Source organism: Aspergillus foveolatus (genome assembly GCF_047715535.1).
Source record: "Aspergillus foveolatus strain CBS 279.81 unplaced genomic scaffold BDW70scaffold_23, whole genome shotgun sequence".
NCBI classification, from domain to species: domain Eukaryota; kingdom Fungi; phylum Ascomycota; class Eurotiomycetes; order Eurotiales; family Aspergillaceae; genus Aspergillus; species Aspergillus foveolatus.
Window position 1 is genome coordinate 277225 of NW_027396087.1, and position 16950 is coordinate 294174.

The 16950-nt window shown below is 51.8% G+C and overlaps 7 protein-coding genes across 7 annotated transcripts; 5 read left to right on the top strand and 2 right to left on the bottom strand.

Moving 5' to 3' along the window:
• Positions 1-453: 453 nt before the first annotated feature.
• Positions 454-3544, bottom strand: BDW70DRAFT_50951 (LipA and NB-ARC domain protein). The gene is made up of 6 exons (XM_073744164.1): positions 3078-3544; positions 2959-3026; positions 2658-2901; positions 2536-2598; positions 2172-2483; positions 454-2123 (listed from the first exon to the last, which is right to left on the bottom strand). The coding sequence occupies exons 1-6, from the start codon at positions 3078-3080 to the stop codon at positions 579-581; spliced, it is 2235 nt and encodes a 744-aa protein (XP_073596148.1). The 5' UTR covers positions 3081-3544; the 3' UTR covers positions 454-578.
• A 464-nt stretch (positions 3545-4008) lies between these two features.
• On the top strand, positions 4009-6057 carry BDW70DRAFT_150207 (putative amidase; the record flags this gene model as incomplete). The annotated part of the gene is made up of 4 exons (XM_073739118.1): positions 4009-4358; positions 4588-4655; positions 4872-4981; positions 5038-6057. The coding sequence occupies 4 exons, from the start codon at positions 4009-4011 to the stop codon at positions 6055-6057; spliced, it is 1548 nt and encodes a 515-aa protein (XP_073596149.1).
• A 287-nt stretch (positions 6058-6344) lies between these two features.
• BDW70DRAFT_150208 (Molybdopterin-synthase sulfurtransferase) lies at positions 6345-7947 on the top strand (the record flags this gene model as incomplete). The annotated part of the gene is made up of 3 exons (XM_073739119.1): positions 6345-6594; positions 6681-6894; positions 6957-7947. The coding sequence occupies 3 exons, from the start codon at positions 6345-6347 to the stop codon at positions 7945-7947; spliced, it is 1455 nt and encodes a 484-aa protein (XP_073596150.1).
• A 64-nt stretch (positions 7948-8011) lies between these two features.
• Positions 8012-9181, bottom strand: BDW70DRAFT_50967 (RlpA-like double-psi beta-barrel domain-containing protein). The gene is made up of 2 exons (XM_073744165.1): positions 8596-9181; positions 8012-8446 (listed from the first exon to the last, which is right to left on the bottom strand). Exons 1-2 carry the CDS (start codon positions 8904-8906, stop codon positions 8077-8079), a joined length of 681 nt encoding a protein of 226 aa, XP_073596151.1. The 5' UTR covers positions 8907-9181; the 3' UTR covers positions 8012-8076.
• Positions 9182-9669: 488 nt separating this feature from the next.
• On the top strand, positions 9670-13042 carry BDW70DRAFT_159906 (uncharacterized protein; the record flags this gene model as incomplete). The annotated part of the gene is made up of 6 exons (XM_073740750.1): positions 9670-9818; positions 9868-9900; positions 9951-11277; positions 11326-12455; positions 12508-12864; positions 12913-13042. 6 exons carry the CDS (start codon positions 9670-9672, stop codon positions 13040-13042), a joined length of 3126 nt encoding a protein of 1041 aa, XP_073596152.1.
• Positions 13043-13432: 390 nt separating this feature from the next.
• Positions 13433-15478, top strand: BDW70DRAFT_168093 (major facilitator superfamily domain-containing protein; the record flags this gene model as incomplete). The annotated part of the gene is made up of 4 exons (XM_073742371.1): positions 13433-13442; positions 13678-13916; positions 13981-14733; positions 14786-15478. 4 exons carry the CDS (start codon positions 13433-13435, stop codon positions 15455-15457), a joined length of 1674 nt encoding a protein of 557 aa, XP_073596153.1. The 3' UTR covers positions 15458-15478.
• A 337-nt stretch (positions 15479-15815) lies between these two features.
• Positions 15816-16937, top strand: BDW70DRAFT_150211 (putative sexual development protein (LsdA); the record flags this gene model as incomplete). The annotated part of the gene is made up of 2 exons (XM_073739120.1): positions 15816-16175; positions 16227-16937. The coding sequence occupies 2 exons, from the start codon at positions 15816-15818 to the stop codon at positions 16935-16937; spliced, it is 1071 nt and encodes a 356-aa protein (XP_073596154.1).
• Between the last annotated feature and the right edge of the window lie 13 nt (positions 16938-16950).

Genomic DNA, 16950 nt, shown 5'->3' on the forward strand with positions numbered 1-16950 from the left:
CTCTCTCAAAGATTCGAAGGTTCGTTTGCCCCTGCCCTGACCCAATCCCCAGAACTAGCCTCCCTTCCAACCCATGGAGTCCAATTCTAGCCATGCAGGAAGGCCAGGTGCACGCCATGGATGCCATGTCACACCGCGTCCGCAAGCACCAATGAGGGCGCGCTGATGTGCACATGGTCTATTCTCAGGTGGACAGGGCGGGACTATACATCCAGGGACCACGATGGAATGGGTATCAGCTGCGTCGATCAAAAGGTTTATCAGGGCAGCTGGTACTTTGCAGACGTATCGTGGTTGATTGTGACTTTAATGGATGATGCTCGATGGGGCGAACACCAGTAGGAAAGTGGGAGCTACTCGGACAGGTACATCTCCTTGGGTCTGCAAGAAGAATGCCCTGTTGGAGTAGGAATACCCCTGTTGAACACGAAAATGACTCGAGAGATATAATTTCGGTCTGATATTGCACTGTAAATTCATATAATCATTTGACAAATATCGCCCAGTTACCTTGACATGAAAAACTTCACCAAATCAATGCTATACAACCCGTCGCCCTGAATTTCAAAAAAAAGTGTCTACAACCGTCGAAAAGAGGACAAAATCTTCGCAAAGTCCGCTCCCGCACCACTACCGCCACTAATCCCCTGCAACAGGAGTCTTGGGTTGTTCATACGGCAGAGTTGGTAGATAGACTGCATTTCCTCAGGCACAGGCATCTCAGCAGCGCGGTACGATGCCATTAGTCGTTCAAAGTAAGGTTCCGCTTGCTGGTATTGCTGTTGTGAGTAGTGCATTTTCGCGAGGAGGCTCAACACTGTTTGGACGTCAGGAGATCCGAGGCCATGATTTCTCTCGGCCCAGCTTAGATATCGTTGTAGCCATGGCGAGGCTGCTGTGAGGTTGGCGCCATGGTCCTGTATATACGGGTTGTATCCGTAGCTGGTACTCGTTCCGCGCATGGCGAACATCATGCCCATAGCGCCGACAATGTTCATTGTCTCAGAGTGCTCAGGGCCGAGATACTCTTCTGCGGTGGCGAGGGCGCGCCGAAGCGTCTCTGACGAGGTGGAGCTTCCATTTGCATCAAGCGCCTGCATCGCTCCGCTGATCCACAGGCCGCGAATGGTAAGGGGGTGATGCCGACCAAGCCGGCTGCTCAATTCCCGTACAATTGCTTCGATCGCTTCTCCTTGTGGGTCGGAGCCGGTGTACTGTCGGAGAAAGTGGTCCTCAGTGCTAGCCATGCGCTGGTAGAAAGCTTGTTCTGCTGTGTCCAGCACACTTGCGAAGTATAAGATGTGATTCGCTCCAAGAAGACGTTTGACGCTCTCGCTGTACTTGGTTATCGCCTGAATGGCTTCTGTGCGCTGACCGAGGTATGCGTAGGCCAATGCGACGCGCCGCCGAGTCTCTAAAGTATCCAGATGGTCGTCGCCAATCTGCATTTGCTGCCGCGCCAGCACGTTAGAACAAATGGACTCGCCTTCTTGAGGCTTACCCAGGCGGAACAAGAATTCGCCCGCTATGCTCTCCGACTTCATTGCAAGTTCGTGTCGCCTGCCGAGCACCCGCTGAGAATTGCCGCACACCCAATCTGCCCATTCCTTTCCTTTGGCAAGGCACCCGGCCTCGAGCTCGATACTCGCCAGATAATAGCCCGCTAGCAGAGTGCTGTGGTGATCCTGCCCTAAAGTTCGGTGGTGCTCTTGAAAAATCGAATACTGCATACGTCTAGCGTCGTCCCATTTCCACTCATTCATATACTTCGCTACTTGAATCGACCGTGGATCTCTATCGGCAGGTTGGTAGATGGTCCCGATAACTTGGGCCTCGTTTGGGTTTGGGGTTCGAGGGGGGCCTGCGTATGGCATACTGCTATTAGAATGCATTCGAGGTGGGAGCGGAGGACCAGGATTTGGCGAGTTAGATGGCTGTGGGACAAATCCTCGCTCAGCTTCCAGGACCTGGTCTGCAATATCCCTGATGTTTCCTGAAATCAGCCTGTACATCGCTCCTCGACCGCTAACTTTGCACATCTGCGAATGGTCCGCGTCTAGCTTCAAAGTCGTCTCGCGTTGTCCCGGTAGGCCAAGAATGGCGGACTCCTCATCCACGATAAGCTGTTATGGTCAGCCAGAACTGATGTTAGAGGGCGCAATGGAGCTTACATGGCTCACTGACGCCGGCCCACTGCCCCCGAGAAACACTTCTTTGCCCTCAACAAAGCTAACGATCTGGTAGTCTTCAAGTTGTTGTTTGAAATGGCGAGACATGTCCCTAGTAAAGAGAGAATTCTCCTCTAGGCACTTGAGCAAGTCATTCTTGGCGTGGCCTTTGGAGACGAATTTCGCAACGTTAGCAGCGATTCTTCCCAGTTCAACGCCCTTGGCGCCTCGATGGGGGGTGCCAAAGAAGACAATGCCACAAGTGTCGGTGCGGATATGAGTGTACTTTCGATTTTCGTGAGCATTAAGCAGTGCCTGCAGCGGTCAGTACATGCCTTTTCCAATCCCGGATTGTCAAGCAACGTACTTGCTTAACGACCAGGCCTCCCAGGCTGTGACAAACCCAGATTATCTTGGGGGCCCTCGCAGCCTACATAGAAATCAGCCTCCGTAGAATAAAAAAAATTGTCCACTGTCCACTCTCCGTACCCTCTGCTCCTTCCGCTCCAGATCCACCAGATTCAGCAAGGTATCGGCATGGTCCTTGATACTGGCAGTGGACATGGTCCTGGCATCGGTTACGGTGGAGTTATAGCCGTAGATAAAGACGCGAGAGTGGCTGATGTCTCGCGGAAGAAGATCCCGCGGCCAGAAGGTGCCATTTTCATGGGTCCAAGTCTGGAACGGGTGGTCATTGCGCGCGCGAGGGTTTAGCCCATGGACGAAGACGAAGCTGGCCAGCAACCAACGTTGTTAGTACGGAGTAAAAGCCGAAGGCGTCGAGACTTACTCAATAAGCGGGGCCCCGGCTGGAGTATACACTCTCTCGAGAAACGGATATTCTAAGTGCACAGTGGCCTGGAAAGTTAGCCGCCGGGTTGAGACACGACCAGGGGAAACAGTACATACCATCTCACGATAAAAAGGTCGCCTTCACGCCGCGGACGTGATGGGAAAGGGCTTGATACAGACGAGTCTCAGTCCTGGTGAGAAGGAGACTCATCCTCAGCCGCGAGAGACCCCATCATGTGATGAACGAGGCTGTTTCGCGGGGGAAGACGAGACGAGCTATCTTGCCCAATCGCTTGGCTGAGCCTGCTGAGGGCCTTCATGATCAAGAAATAAGATGAAAATGGGACTGAGTCTGATGAAGAGAGAGCAAAAGTAGTAAGAAGAGGCGAGCGCAAGCTAATTAGACAGAAATCATGCTCTCATTGGAGTAGACCCCTGTCGGTTTCCTGTTCCGTCATCCTTGGCGCCTACCCCAACGATCGTGATCTTGCCTATTTATGATCACTAGCAGACATTCACAGCCTTGCGCGATGTGACGGGCCCAAACGATGAAAGTCCTGGGCTTAGCGCAGGCAAGGACCTGCTTCCTGAACGTGGCTAATGCAGGTTTGATTGCTGCTCACTCCCACTCTCGACACTTCCAGACTCCCAGTATCTGACAGGCTACAGCCTTCCCGGTGCTAAACTGCTGATGTGCCTGTCGATCGTCTGATCGGGCCACTGCTAATAATGATGGAATCAAGCATTCGAATCTTGATTACCCTAAGCTCTTGTCACTTTTTGTCGACGGCATTCGGTAACTTCCGCACGAAAATCACTTTTATTATTTGCTGTTGTGTATACAACGACAATAACACTGAGCCCGCGGGATCTTGAAGCCAGTTCACAGCCTCTTAGCCTCTCGGACAATCTCAGGTTCGACAGCTGATGAGTTCAGTGGGACGAGGAACCACGGCGGAATTTTGATCGCGATCCTAATTGTCCGTTTCCATATATAGAGTCGAAATGGCGAGAATGAGGAAAGAAGCAAGGAAGGGGTCTGTGGTTCATGCAGCAAGCAGTCTTGCCGATCGCGCAAACAAGGAAGTTCGCACCAACAGCAACTTTCCTGTTTAACCGACAGTTTGCCGTTGAGACAGCATCGTCTTTTGTGCAAAACCAGGAGATCCCATGGCTTCCATGTGCGCTGAGTATGTTCAGTCGTTGCGGTCTCTGGTGGGCCTCTTTAACATGCTATTCATTTATACCCTTTCTGTATTCTTTCTTTTGTCTTCTGGCCTCGGCGCATCAGAACTCACGACTCTGGCGTGTACCTTTCCATCTCTCATTAATGCCACGCAAAGCGAGCTTCAGGCCGGTCTCCGCCTCGGCTGCTTTACCAGTACAGATCTTGTTAAGGTCTGTATCTATCCATTGATACTTTCTTGTCCTGCTTATACAGCAACCAGGCCTATACCGCACGTATCCGCGAGGTCAACTCAAGGCTCAATCCCGTCCTGGAGATCAACCCGGAAGCCATGACGATTGCAAAACAACTTGATCTGGAGAGACTGCAAGGAACGACCCGTGGGTACGTCAAGATTGCATTGCTCTTGCTTGACCGTAGCCAGTTGACACATCAAACTAGCCCTCTCCATGGACTCCCAATACTTGTCAAAGACCTCATAGGAACATTTGACCAGATGGACACAACTGGTATGTGCCCGACCCGACTCATAAATGACGGAGTCTCCCACTGACACATCGCCGTCCCAGCCGGCTCCTATGCGCTTGTCGGGGCAAAGGTCCGAGCCGACGCCACAGTCACCGTAAATCTTAGAAAAAGTGGTGCGATAGTACTCGGCAAGACAAGTCTGTCGGAGTGGGCAAATACTCGCTCTACTAACTCCTCGAATGGGTGGAATGCTATAGGCGGCCAGACCTATGCTGCTTATTATGAGGAGCAGGATCCAAGCGGGAGCTCGAGTGGCAGCGCAGTAGCGGCTGATTTGGGTCTCGCGTTTGCAACCCTGGGAACCGAGGTGAGTGATATGCTCTTTCACCTATCTGTTAGTAGTTTCTGCTAATTCACCTCAAGACCTCTGGTAGTATAATACTTCCAGCCGAGAAGAGTAATATTGTTGGTATAAAGCCGACAGTCGGTCTGACGTCGCGATACATGGTGGTACCTGTCAGCGAGCGCTTGGATACAATTGGGCCGATGGCTAGGACGGTCCGCGATGCGGCCCTCGTACTACAAGCCATTGCAGGACAGGATGCGAACGACAATTATACATCAACTTCGCCGTTCCAAACAGGAGTTCCTGAGTATGTCGCAGCGTGCGATATGGCTGGGTTGCAAGGAAAGCGGATAGGCATCCCTCAAAATGTCCTCGAAGCGCTCTTTCGCATGCGCCACGGCATGGCCAGTCCAATTATATCCTCGTTCGAGAAGGCCGTTGAAACAATCAGAGACGCAGGTGCAACCATCATCGACGACACCAATTTCACTGCTTATGACTCCTACCTGAAAAGTGACGCTCCATCGAGGGTGATAGCGGCAGATGTCCTAAGCGGGTTCGCAACCTATCTCTCCGAATTGTCTAGCAATCCAAACAACCTTCGTGGACTGGGGGACATCCGCAACTTCACGCAGCACAGCGTTGAAGAGGACTATCCGGCGAGGAACACGCAACAGTGGGACATGGCGCTTTTTGCTGGAATCAACAATTCATCTCCAGATTTCTGGCCCCTTTACCAGCAATCTCTCCGCTTCGGCGAAGAAGGGGGTCTGTTGGGTGCGCTGGCACGGCATAATCTTGACGCTGTAGTCCTGCCTTCATCCTTGGCATCAGATATACCCGGTATCGTTGGCACGCCAGTCATTACCGTTCCATTTGATTCGTTCCCCGCGAATACGTCCGTTCTGTATAACAGTCGTGGGGACCTCGTTGACGCTGCACCGGGGATTCCACTAGGAATCAGCTTTCTAGGACCAAGATGGAGCGAGGAATCCCTCATCGCAATGGCCTACGCATTTGAGCAGCGGGCAACGGCACGAGATAGGCTTCGTCGTGTAATTGAACCGCTAACAGAGTTGCAGGATATATTAGGTTGAAGAGACGGTTATATATTAAGATAATGGGGCGACCTCAGGGCGACAAAGTGGATGCAGCAAACACGATAAAGACGTTGCAATATATCCTCAAGTATAGGTTAGCATGCTATCTCATGGAAATCTCAATTAGTACAGTGAACAGCCTACTGGTGAGGTGGAGCTCTGAAAAAGGCTTAGTGGATTTTGCGATAAGAGCAGTTAGAACGCCAGGCGGAGACATTTTGCACTTCCCCCACGCCTGGTTCCTCCAACTTACACCACGGAGCTACAGACCTAATACATTCTGGATGGAGGACTTCGAAACCAGATGCGCGTCATTGCGCACCGAAATAGCTGCCGCGGAAGCGCAGCTCACGAAACTAAAGCGCGAACTCTATGAAGCGGAGGGCGCTGCATCCAGAGCCCAATCTCAGAAAACTGCGAGCGCTAGCGCGAACGCAACCACCGGACCACGGACCAAGTCAAAATGGCCCTTACAGGGCGAAGAGTATAGAAGATATGGACGGCAAATGATAGTGCAGCAATTGGGCTTGCAGGGTGAGACTTTACTCCGAAGTACCCTATCTTAAGGGTTGATTGCGGGGTTGGGAACTTTGAGCTAACGATACTTCCTTTCCATGCAGGTCAACTGAAATTACGAAATGCGAAAATTTTGATTGTCGGTGCAGGTGGGCTCGGTTGTCCGGCTGCGCTATATCTTGCTGGTGCTGGAGTAGGGACGATCGGCCTTGTTGACGGGGACACTGTTGAAGCGTCAAATTTGCATCGGCAGGTGCTGCATCGGAGCCAGAATGTGGGGAAATTGAAGGTTGATAGCGCGATTGAGTATCTGCGAGAGTGGGTTCCGACTCTAGAATTGAAGTTGTTCAAGATACTAATGCGTTGCTGGCTGGGTATAGATTGAACCCGCATCCGACGTATATCGCGCACCAAGCACATCTCACACCTCGCGAGGCGCCAGATATTTTCAAAGACTATGACTTAATTCTCGATTGCACGGATAACCCGGCGGCCCGTTACCTTATTTCAGACACTGCCGTTCTTCTAGGCAAGCCGTTGGTTTCGGCATCCGCACTACGGACGGAAGGCCAGCTCATGGTGCTGAATAACCCTCCACAGCCGCCTGGAGACAAGACAGGCGGCCCATGCTACCGTTGTGTTTTTCCAAAACCGCCGCCGGCGGACAGCGTAACAAGTTGCGCAGACGGCGGGATTTTGGGGCCGGTTGTAGGCACAATGGGTGTACTACAGGCTTTGGAAGCGATAAAGGTTCTTACGTCTGCTGAAGAAAGAGCTGAGGCGACCCCACCGTCTCTTCTCATCTTCTCGGCTTATTCGAGCCCGCAGTTTCGGACCATAAAGCTGCGGTCGCGGCGTCCGAACTGCGCGGTATGTTCTGCCGAAGCGACCGTGACCCTAAAAAGCGTGAGGTCAGGATCGATGGACTATGTTTTCTTTTGCGGGACTGTCGATCCGGCGGATATCCTTTCCCCGGAGGAGCGGATATCTCCGTCAGAATATGGAAATGTTGATAGCGCCGGCGGACAAAGGCACGTTATCGATGTGCGCGAGAAAGTCCAGTTCGACATCTGTAGCTTGGAAAATAGTATCAACATTCCGATGTCAACGATCCTTGCTTCCGCTTACAGTGCACCGACGCAGGACGCCGATGAACCGAAGCGCCTGCCTTCATGGCTGCCGCCTGAGGTTGCCCACGAGTCAAATAAGCCAATATATGTGGTATGTCGACAAGGTAATGATTCACAGACGGTGGTTAGAAAGCTGAAAGAGCTGGGGCTGGACCTTGGAGGCGAGCGTCCCGTGGTTGACATAAAGGGAGGATTCCGCTCCTGGCAAGAACAGGTTGACCCTGACTGGCCGGATTATTGAGAGAACTCACAAAAGACAAGGGCAATATGCAGACACTAAAATGAACACGCACAAAGGGGTATATCAAAATATACACTCAAAACCAACGGAACGCGACCGAAAAACGGGAAGAAAAAGAGTCGTAAACCATCATCCCATCGCAACAGGGGTCTTATCCAACCAAGCCCACTCTACCGTCACTCTGCCTTCCGCTAGATCACCGAGTTCTTCGAAGACAGACGATGAAACATCTAGATCATCAACGTTGCATCCAGGACAGCGGTCGACAACTTTGACATCCACGCTCCTATCGCCTCTGCGTATCCGCAATCTCAGCCCGCAGAGCGGATTCTCATTGGGATTTCCCGAAGTCAGCGCTGCGTCGAAGACGACGTGTGACACGGCACAGATCTTCTCGGATGATGTACTGGTTATTCCACATGATCCAAGACCGGGGTCGTAGTATGTCAGATCGCCAGTGTAGGGGCCGCCGTTGGAGGTAGGAAGAGGGTCATTCGAGCTAGTTGTATTGGTAGAATTGTTAGTAGAGCTTTCTTCATCAGCCAATCGAATACGACAGAAAATATCGTTCAGTCTGGGGAAGAAGGCGCAAGGGATAAACTACGAAGGCGTGCTTTCTGCAACCCCAGATCCTGTCCGGAGACTTACCCCTTTCCATGACGTCTCGTCAACCCCACAGCAAGACCGATAATAAGGGCGAGAAGCGCGAGCGATGCGACCAGAGCACCAATGATGATGCGTTTCTTCTTTGCTGAGAACTGGCCGCATTTTTGCTGTAGCTGTTGCCATAACGTCAGTTTGCGTTCAGGTGCTGCTAATTGACCACCGCTCGCGACCGCGGGCTCCGTCGTCTTTTCAGGGTCGCTTTCGGGGTCGCTAGCGGCAATTGGGGGAGTGGAGGCGACTGCGCCGCTTGGGAGAGGTTTTCGTTTGGGGACTCCTGATGCAAAGCCGTTCATTGTGGACAATATGTGGGATACTAGGATTCAGACGCATAGTGAGTCCAGAGAGGTAAGGGACGGGAGATGGTCTTGATAAAGGGACGGCGCTTGACGGCAAACAACTTGCAGGGATTGCAAGGTCACTCCAAGCAAGAGTCTAGGGCCGTCTCTTGAGTCCCTGACTAGCCGAATTCGAATCAATAACAGCTAGTCAAGTATTGTCGATTAACAAGGGCAATTAATTGGCGATAACCCGTGCAGCGGCGAATGGCTTCGTTGAGCCGGGGGCTTTAGTGGTCTGCCATTAGGCTTTAGCCCGAGTCCAGAGATCTTCCTCAACCACAATAAGACCCTCGTACCTTCCGTTTCCACGTCCCCAAATGCCGTTCACTCATCGAATGCGAATTTGCCTACTCACTCTCACCAATATCCCTAGGATGTATGTTTGCTAGCAACCGAAGCGACCGATTCGATCGTATCGTGGGGAACTTGGCTCTTCTTGGCGCTGTGCAGAGCGACCCACATTATCCTCACTCCGCCATCTCTGCTCTCGTCATTTTCTTCGTCCAACGGGTTGACGCGATTCTGGCAACATACGCTGCACATCGACGCGAGCCATCATCAGGGCTGCGTGCTACATTCGACCAAGTATCGCAACCAATCACGTTGCCCACGACGGTGGAAACGCGAGACGATCGCCTTCCCTATGACTTAGGAACCGAGGAGATATTGGAGGACTGTGATTAATGCGGGGAAGCTCTTCTTGGATACGAGAGACGTGATGGCGGACCAGTTTCATCCACGCGACTTTGCTTACGAGAATCATGGCATCGATCGGAGATCTGTCAAGCGTCCAAGCCTGGTCGACAAGGCGAAGTTGGTTTGGAACAAGACCGGCTTGGACCTGCAGTCAATTATGCTGATGGTCAAGTGAGTGTCCAACCTGGCTGAGGAAGTAGGGTGCTAATGGGCATCGCAGAGGCGCAATTCCTCCTACAATTGGACTAGCAATGTAAGATCCAGCTCCGTTGTGCTACTCGGATTCGACTGACAGGCCGAAAGTTACCAGGCCGACTCTATCGCGGCGTATTTCACCACTTCTGGATATCTGATAGCTATTATATCGGTACTGGGATTCGCCATTTTGCCCCGCGCCAAGTTCGTTCAGATGATGCTGCTCGATATACTGGCTATATGCGTCGCAGCCGCTGTGAATGCGCTGATGATGTTTGCGACCGTCAAAGCACGCGAGCAGTCGACCAGTTCGGACCAGCCTCAACCGAGTAGCTCAGGCTTTCCGCCGTACAATTCCTCTGCTTCGGTTACCAGCGGCGTATTTTTATTCTTCCAGACTTATTTTGTCCATTCGCTCAGAGCCCATTACCAGCAGTTCCAATTCCCCGTCATAATCTACTCTATTGTGGCCAACGTCACCTTCTCATTTGCACCGCTTCTGTCTACTGTGCCCGCGGCGCTATCGATGGTCCGCCGACTGCTTGAGGCTGCGTTATTGGGACTGGGGCTTGCTACTGGAGTGTCGTTTTTCATCTTCCCGCTCTCTTGCCGAACCGTGGTATTCAAACAAATGGCAGGCTATATCTCTGCTTTAAGATCTGCTCTGCAAGCCCATACTGCCTATTTTGAAGCATTGGAGAGCGAGAACGTGTTTGGGCGAACAGCGACCTACGACTCAACCGTAGAGAAGACGGATAAACATGGCAAGGTCTATTCCCCAGAAGCAACAATAATTCGAAAAGCCGTACATAAAATCACAGAGCTCCATGGGAAGATGGCCGGTGATCTACCGTTCGCCAAACGTGAAATTGCGATAGGCGAGCTCGGTCCTGATGACCTTCAATCTATCTTCCGCCATCTTCGCCAGACGATGGTACCCGTGGTTGGACTCAGCTTCATTGTCGATATCTTTGAGCGACTATCAGAATACAACAAATGGAACGACCCTATTGATCCATCCTCTGTAATATCTGGCGACCTCCGCGACCGTGCGGTGCATGAGTGGCATGAGATTATGACGGCTGTCCATGACCCGTTTGTCTCTATGATTGAAACAATAGACGAAGGCTTGCAGCATGTTGCGCTGACTCTAAAGCTGACACCGGCACCAAAGAATGCGAACTTGGACCCCGAGACCACTAGCAGTCGAACCCCTGGTAACAAAGGGTTTAGTGCTTATATGGAAAGGAAGCTCTCTGATTTCAAGATAGCTAAGCAGCTTGCCCTGCGGACTTGGAGTGAAGAGAAAGGCATTACACTTCCGCCAGACTTTTTCGAGCATCCTACAACTGCGCATCTGGAAACAGAGGACATACCCGTGGATGGCACTGTAGATAGAGACCGCGCTCGGCGACAATTGTTTCTGTTTCTTTATGTTGGTGCCCTCTCGCTGTACCAATTACCCTGGACTAACACCGATTAGATGGAACAATTACTGGCCTCCACTGGCCAGGTGGTCCTTGAATTCGTCCGATACGCCGATCGGAAGCGAGAGAGCGGGAAGCTCTCGAGAACGAGATTGATTATTCCTGGTGGCAAGCGTCTGCGCAAGTGGGCCTTGAGCATTTTCAAGACCGGGGATCCTCAAGGAGAGGACCATTTGGGCGATGTGAATGCGAACAATGGCGTGCTTCATCTCGGCGAGGCGTATACAACTAGGAAAGACCCAGAACATTTACCGCCAGAAACAACGCTTCAGAAGTTAGGAGATAAGATCAGGCGACTTGCAGCAATGCTCCGCTCTCCACAATCGTCCTATGGGTTTCGTGTTGCATGTGCTACCATGACCATTGCGGTTGTTTATTTCATTCGAGACACGCAAGAATTCTTCATTAGACAGCGATTTGTTTGGGCTATCATCATGGTTAACCTGAGCATGTCTCCGACGTCTGGCCAAAGTCTTTTTGGTTTCGCTCTTCGTATCATTGGGACTATCCTAGCAATGACGCTTAGTCTGCTCTGCTGGTATATTCCTGGAAAGCAGACTCCTGGTATCCTCGTTTTCTTTTTCTTGTTTGTCGCTGCGACATTCTATATACCGGTTAAGCAGTTCCGTTTCCGAATCGCAGGAGTTATTACCGTGATATCTACCGCGATGATCGTGGGTTATGAGCTTCAGGCTCGCAAAATTGGCGAGCAAAACGTCAGCGCAAACGGTCAGACGTACTATCCGATCTATCTCCTGGCTCCGTATCGGCTCGCGGTTGTGACTGGAGGTATTGCAGTTGCTTTCTTCTGGACGTTTTTCCCGTACCCTATCTCGGAGCATTCCGTATTGCGACAGAACCTGGGATCGAGCCTATACCTTCTCGCTAATTATTACTCAATCATTCATGAAACAGTTACTGCGCGTATGCGCGGCGATGAAGGCGACAGTGCCCTCAAGACACCTGCAGGGAGGCGGCTGTTGAAGGCCCGAAACAAAGTATTTTCAAAACAGATGATCATGCTGAGCAGTCTCCGCACATACTCTGAGTTTCTCAAATGGGAAGTGCCCATTGGGGGTCGGTTTCCTAAACAACAGTATGACAGAATTATTACCTGCATCGAGAAGTATGTCTTCCCAGGCCGTCCATGAAACTCAATAGGCTAAACCTAGATCCAGCATTGTCAACTACCTCAGTCTTCTTGGGTATGCCTCGGATTCACTCAAGCAGCTTGGGAACGATGACGAATCGGACTCCGCTTGGCTTAATGATCTGAGAAGGTTGATTGCCAGTGCTCGAATTACGACGCACCAGGTAACATCGGTGCTATGTCTTCTTTCTGCCAGCCTTACGAATCAACAACCTCTACCTCCATTTTTGAAAACACCCAGACCGTACAGCTTCTCGAAGCGGCTTGAACAGCTGGACAAGGATATCCTGAGTCTGCGACATATTGCAGAGCCCGGATTCGCTACGTTTTCTGTTCTGCAGATTTCCACTCGCTGCATCGTTGGTGACGTGGAGATACTTATGAAGTATGTTATCGCCCAAGCTTGATGTAACCCAATCTAACGGAGTTATAGGGATGTCAAAAGCCTTGTGGGCGAGCTGGATTTCTCATTCCACGCCTTGAGTGCCCGTCAAAGCAGTATATCAACAGCCGATGTGTCGCGGGCACCATCGAGAGCTACGGAGCGAAACAAACTTGACTAAGAGTATATACATAGCTAAGACTTCTAGACATAGAGAACCGAGCAATTGAGCCTAATTTATAGATTCTCCCGTTTCTTGTTGGCAATAGGCTTTTCAGTTACCGTGCTACTTATGCTGATCCTTTGCAGGTTAGACAAAAACCAGCTTTGAAGCCCCTAATTACATATCTTCATGCAGGAATTATCCGAAAAGCTGCCCCAGTACGTCCATTACGTACCCGCCCAACCTGTTCCACAGCAAAGGTGTTTGAAAAGATGCTGTTATCCGCGGTCGTGCGCCTGTGCCCGCATACCAGACGCTTATAGCGACGAATGGTATCGCTGATGATAAAGGCGTGCTCTATCCCAGGGGGATGGAATGCTTAGCAGTCACGCATGGTTCAACCCTACGATGGACGATCGTTCGGTGTATTTTGCTACCCACCTGCAATAATTTCCGATCAGGCTCTGGTCGCCCTAACCCACAATGAGTGGGCGCATCATCGAACTCAGCGCCGACTGGTTCGTAATATATGATATATACTGCTTCGGCATACTGGCGTCACTCTGTGACCCAAACATCACAACCGGCAAGAGGAGTCCTCCGATGAAATACGCCGCTTGACAGCTTGGTGGATTTCTGCCGGATGAGGGCAGAATCTATCGACCTCGGTCACGCCGATGACGGGTTAAGGACACAGTTGCACGAAAATATCAGCGCGGAGGATCTGGGGGAAAGCATTTACCTGGAACGTCCTCCATTTTCTGACTCGTCGGCCGATTCAGAGAGCGTCGTCTGGCGACCAAGACTTGGAGAATGGCTTGTTTTGATCTGCGTCTCCTTCGTGGCAATGCTAGATGCATTTGACGCGACAATGTTGGTGCCTATTATACCGGTATGTTTATTAGAACTTGGTCCCCGACCTTCAGAAGTCTTAACATGCAACCTTCGTTTCGCAGGTCCTGTCAGCTGTGTTCGAACAACCGCTTCGAACCGTTCTTTGGGTGGACACGTCGTACCTCGTCGCCAGGGCAGCAAGTCAGCCAATCTTCGCCATGCTGTCTGAAGTTTTTGGTCAAGGACCGATCTTGATCGCTGCCGTCGTCATAGCCATAGCTGGAACAGGAGTATGCAGCGGGTCATTGAGTGTGACTTGTCTAGTTGTAGGCCGACTGGTTCAGGGAACGGGCAATGGGGGTGCCATGGCGGTCTCGTCGCTCCTGGTGACCGACCTTATTCCGTATCCCCAACGTGTTCGATTTTCCGACTACAAGTGTCGTGCGTGGGTGCTTGGAGCAATCATTGGACCGGTATCCGGAGGGGTCTTTGCTCGATACGGGAATTGGAATTGGACATTCTACTTCAGCTATATTTTCTGTGGATTGGGTCTGTTTGTGGCTCCGTTTGCAATCGACTTGAAGGAGTGCAAGAGCATCTCCAGGCGTGCGGCGCGTGAGATGGACTGGGTAGGAGCTATGTTGACTGTCCTGGGAATTGGGTCACTTTTGGTTGCATGCAGTTGGGTAGGGCGACCGCGAAGCGAAGGGGAGGACTGGCGATTTCTAGTCACCAGTTGCATTGGTGGGCTGGCGATGGTGGTGCTAGTGCTTTATGAGAGCGTCTGGGTGTCGCGGCCGATGTTCAATCTCGGGATATTCAGTTCCACATCCAAGATCATGCTCTACATTGGCAGCTCATTCCACGGACTCCTGGTCAGTGTAATCACCGTGTAAACTGACTGGACCTTGCTGACAATGCCTTTAGGTATTCTGGCACCTGCAGGGCCTGTCTGTGTATCTCTTCCTCGTCAAAGAGTCTTCCACGCCGTTCACGGGCGTAAGCATTATGACCATCACCGCTCCTGCTCTCCCAATCCTCTTTCTCACGGCGAAGCTAGGAATCGGTAGATATCCTTTCCGCCCACGCTGGATTATCCGCGCTGGCTGGACCCTTAGTCTTCTCGCCTCAGGTTGTTTTATCCTCTTAAACGCCGATACACCGACGCCGGGATGGGTATTCATCTTCCTTACTACCGGCATCAGTCATGCTCTACTCATCTCAGGATACAATCTATGTTCCCAGACCGAATCGCCCATTCGCAAACGAGACGAGGAAGACGGCCGACAAGCGGCACGACGGGGTAGAGCTGCTAGCCCTGCCTTTGCCATTCTGATGTACTCTATCCTTAGGGCATGGGGGATGTGTATCGCCGTTCCTGTTGGCGGGTCTATTGTGCTGACGCAGATGGTGCAAGAGCTTGATGCGAGCGGGAGTGCTGCTGAGCCGTCAGGCTCATTGACCAGGAAAGGTGGGATAGTCCTGACGCCAGATAACAGGCAGGAGCTGGGCCAACTGTTTCTGGGCAGTTTTGGTGTCTTGTGGCGGTTTTTCATGGGCGCGTCTGCTCTGGGAGGGTTGTCTTCGTTGATGATCTGATAATGGGAGTCTCAATCTGTCTAATCTGCCTACGCTGTCTCCTTTGATATCTCCCTGCGGCATTGATTTTGCAGTTCAAATGAAGTGCTCCTTCTTTATGAAATGGCGATGCCTGGCTCTTACCTTCTGGATACTGTCCCGCCTGCAGCCTGCAGTTGCGCCAGCAGCACAGAATTGGAAGGCTCGATGGGCATGCTCTGGCAGCTTTAAAGAAGCGCCTGTTCCCTTCTCGAGTTCTTGTTCTTCTTTTTTATCATCCTCGTCCCGGCACAGTCTGTTTCAGAAGATTGTCAGTTACCTCTGCATTTCTATCTTGTCCGCGTTCTGAACTTGGTATTGTTACTTACCCATCGTCAAAATGCATTTCTCTTCGCCACTTCTTGCTTTGATCCCGTCCCTCTCACTTGCATTCGCTGCCCCAACAGCAGAGAACGTTGACAACACGCCTCTCCTCCCACACGGCCTGCCTCATCCCAGTCCGGAGCAGCTTCAGCAGATTGAGCAAGCTGCCCATGGCACACTTCCCGGCCTACCTCTGCCCAACAATGTCAGCGCCGCGGGGATCACGAACCTGCAACTGCTCGCCTTTCAAGAGCACGTTGAGGTTGCTTTCTTCGACCAGCTTATTGGGAACATCACCCGCAACGTTCCGGGTTACGCATTTGTCAATGATACTGAGCGAGAGTTTGCCCTTCGGAGACTCATGAGCACCCTCGCGGTGGGTTGTCTCGACCTCCTATTAATTTGCCATAGGCTGACTAGCTCTTAGCAAGAGGAAATACACGCACTTACAGCCAACCATGCCTTGCAACACTTCGGCATCCCGACTATTGAGCCGTGCCGCTACTGGTTCCCTGTCTCGAACATCGATGAAGCCATTGCCCTGGCTACTACCTTTACCTCTCACTCGCTTGCTACCCTCCAGGACATTACAGAGCGCTTTGCAACTCACGGCGACGCGGCCCTTGTGCGGATCATGACGGGCATCATCGGCACCAAGGGCGCCCAGCAAGGATGGTTCCGGACCCTCCAGGACAAGTACCCCGGCGAGGTCCCGACTCTGACAACAAGCGATGTCGACTTTGCCTTTACCTGGTCGAACAGCTTCGCCCTTCCCGGCACCTGCCCCAACCTCGGAGACATCAAACTGCGGATCTTTGAACCTCTTGAGATCATGACCCCCCCTGAACCCCGCACACACAAGATCCAGATCTCTTGGAACCACGGTTCCAATGAGTCGAAGGAAACCCTCTTGTGGGTTGCATACATCAACCAGCACAACGTGCCCATTGTTGTCCCGCTGCAGGTTGTCGCTTGTGACGGACACAAGTCGACTGCTGATGTCATTCTCCCATTCGACGATTTCCTCATGAACGGGCTGACGATTATGGCTGTGGTCAACCGCAGGGGACCCTTTGCCAATGCCGAGGCAGTGGCTCGAGCGACAGTCTATGGCCCGGCTTTGTTTACTTTGCAATAGGGGCAGGTGGGAC

Bases quoted from the DNA above. Each gene is read 5' to 3' on its own strand.
- BDW70DRAFT_50951 (XM_073744164.1), bottom strand. The intron at 2,902-2,958 runs GTAAGTCTCGAC...GTTGCTGGCCAG, and splicing joins GCCGGGGCCCCGCTTATTGA to CTTCGTCTTCGTCCATGGGC. The intron at 2,484-2,535 runs GTACGTTGCTTG...TGACCGCTGCAG, and splicing joins GAGGCCTGGTCGTTAAGCAA to GCACTGCTTAATGCTCACGA.
- BDW70DRAFT_50967 (XM_073744165.1), bottom strand. From the start codon at position 8,906: ATGAACGGCTTTGCATCAGGAGTCCCCAAACGAAAACCTCTCCCAAGC. The intron at 8,447-8,595 runs GTAAGTCTCCGG...CAATACAACTAG, and splicing joins ACGAGACGTCATGGAAAGGG to CTCGAATGACCCTCTTCCTA.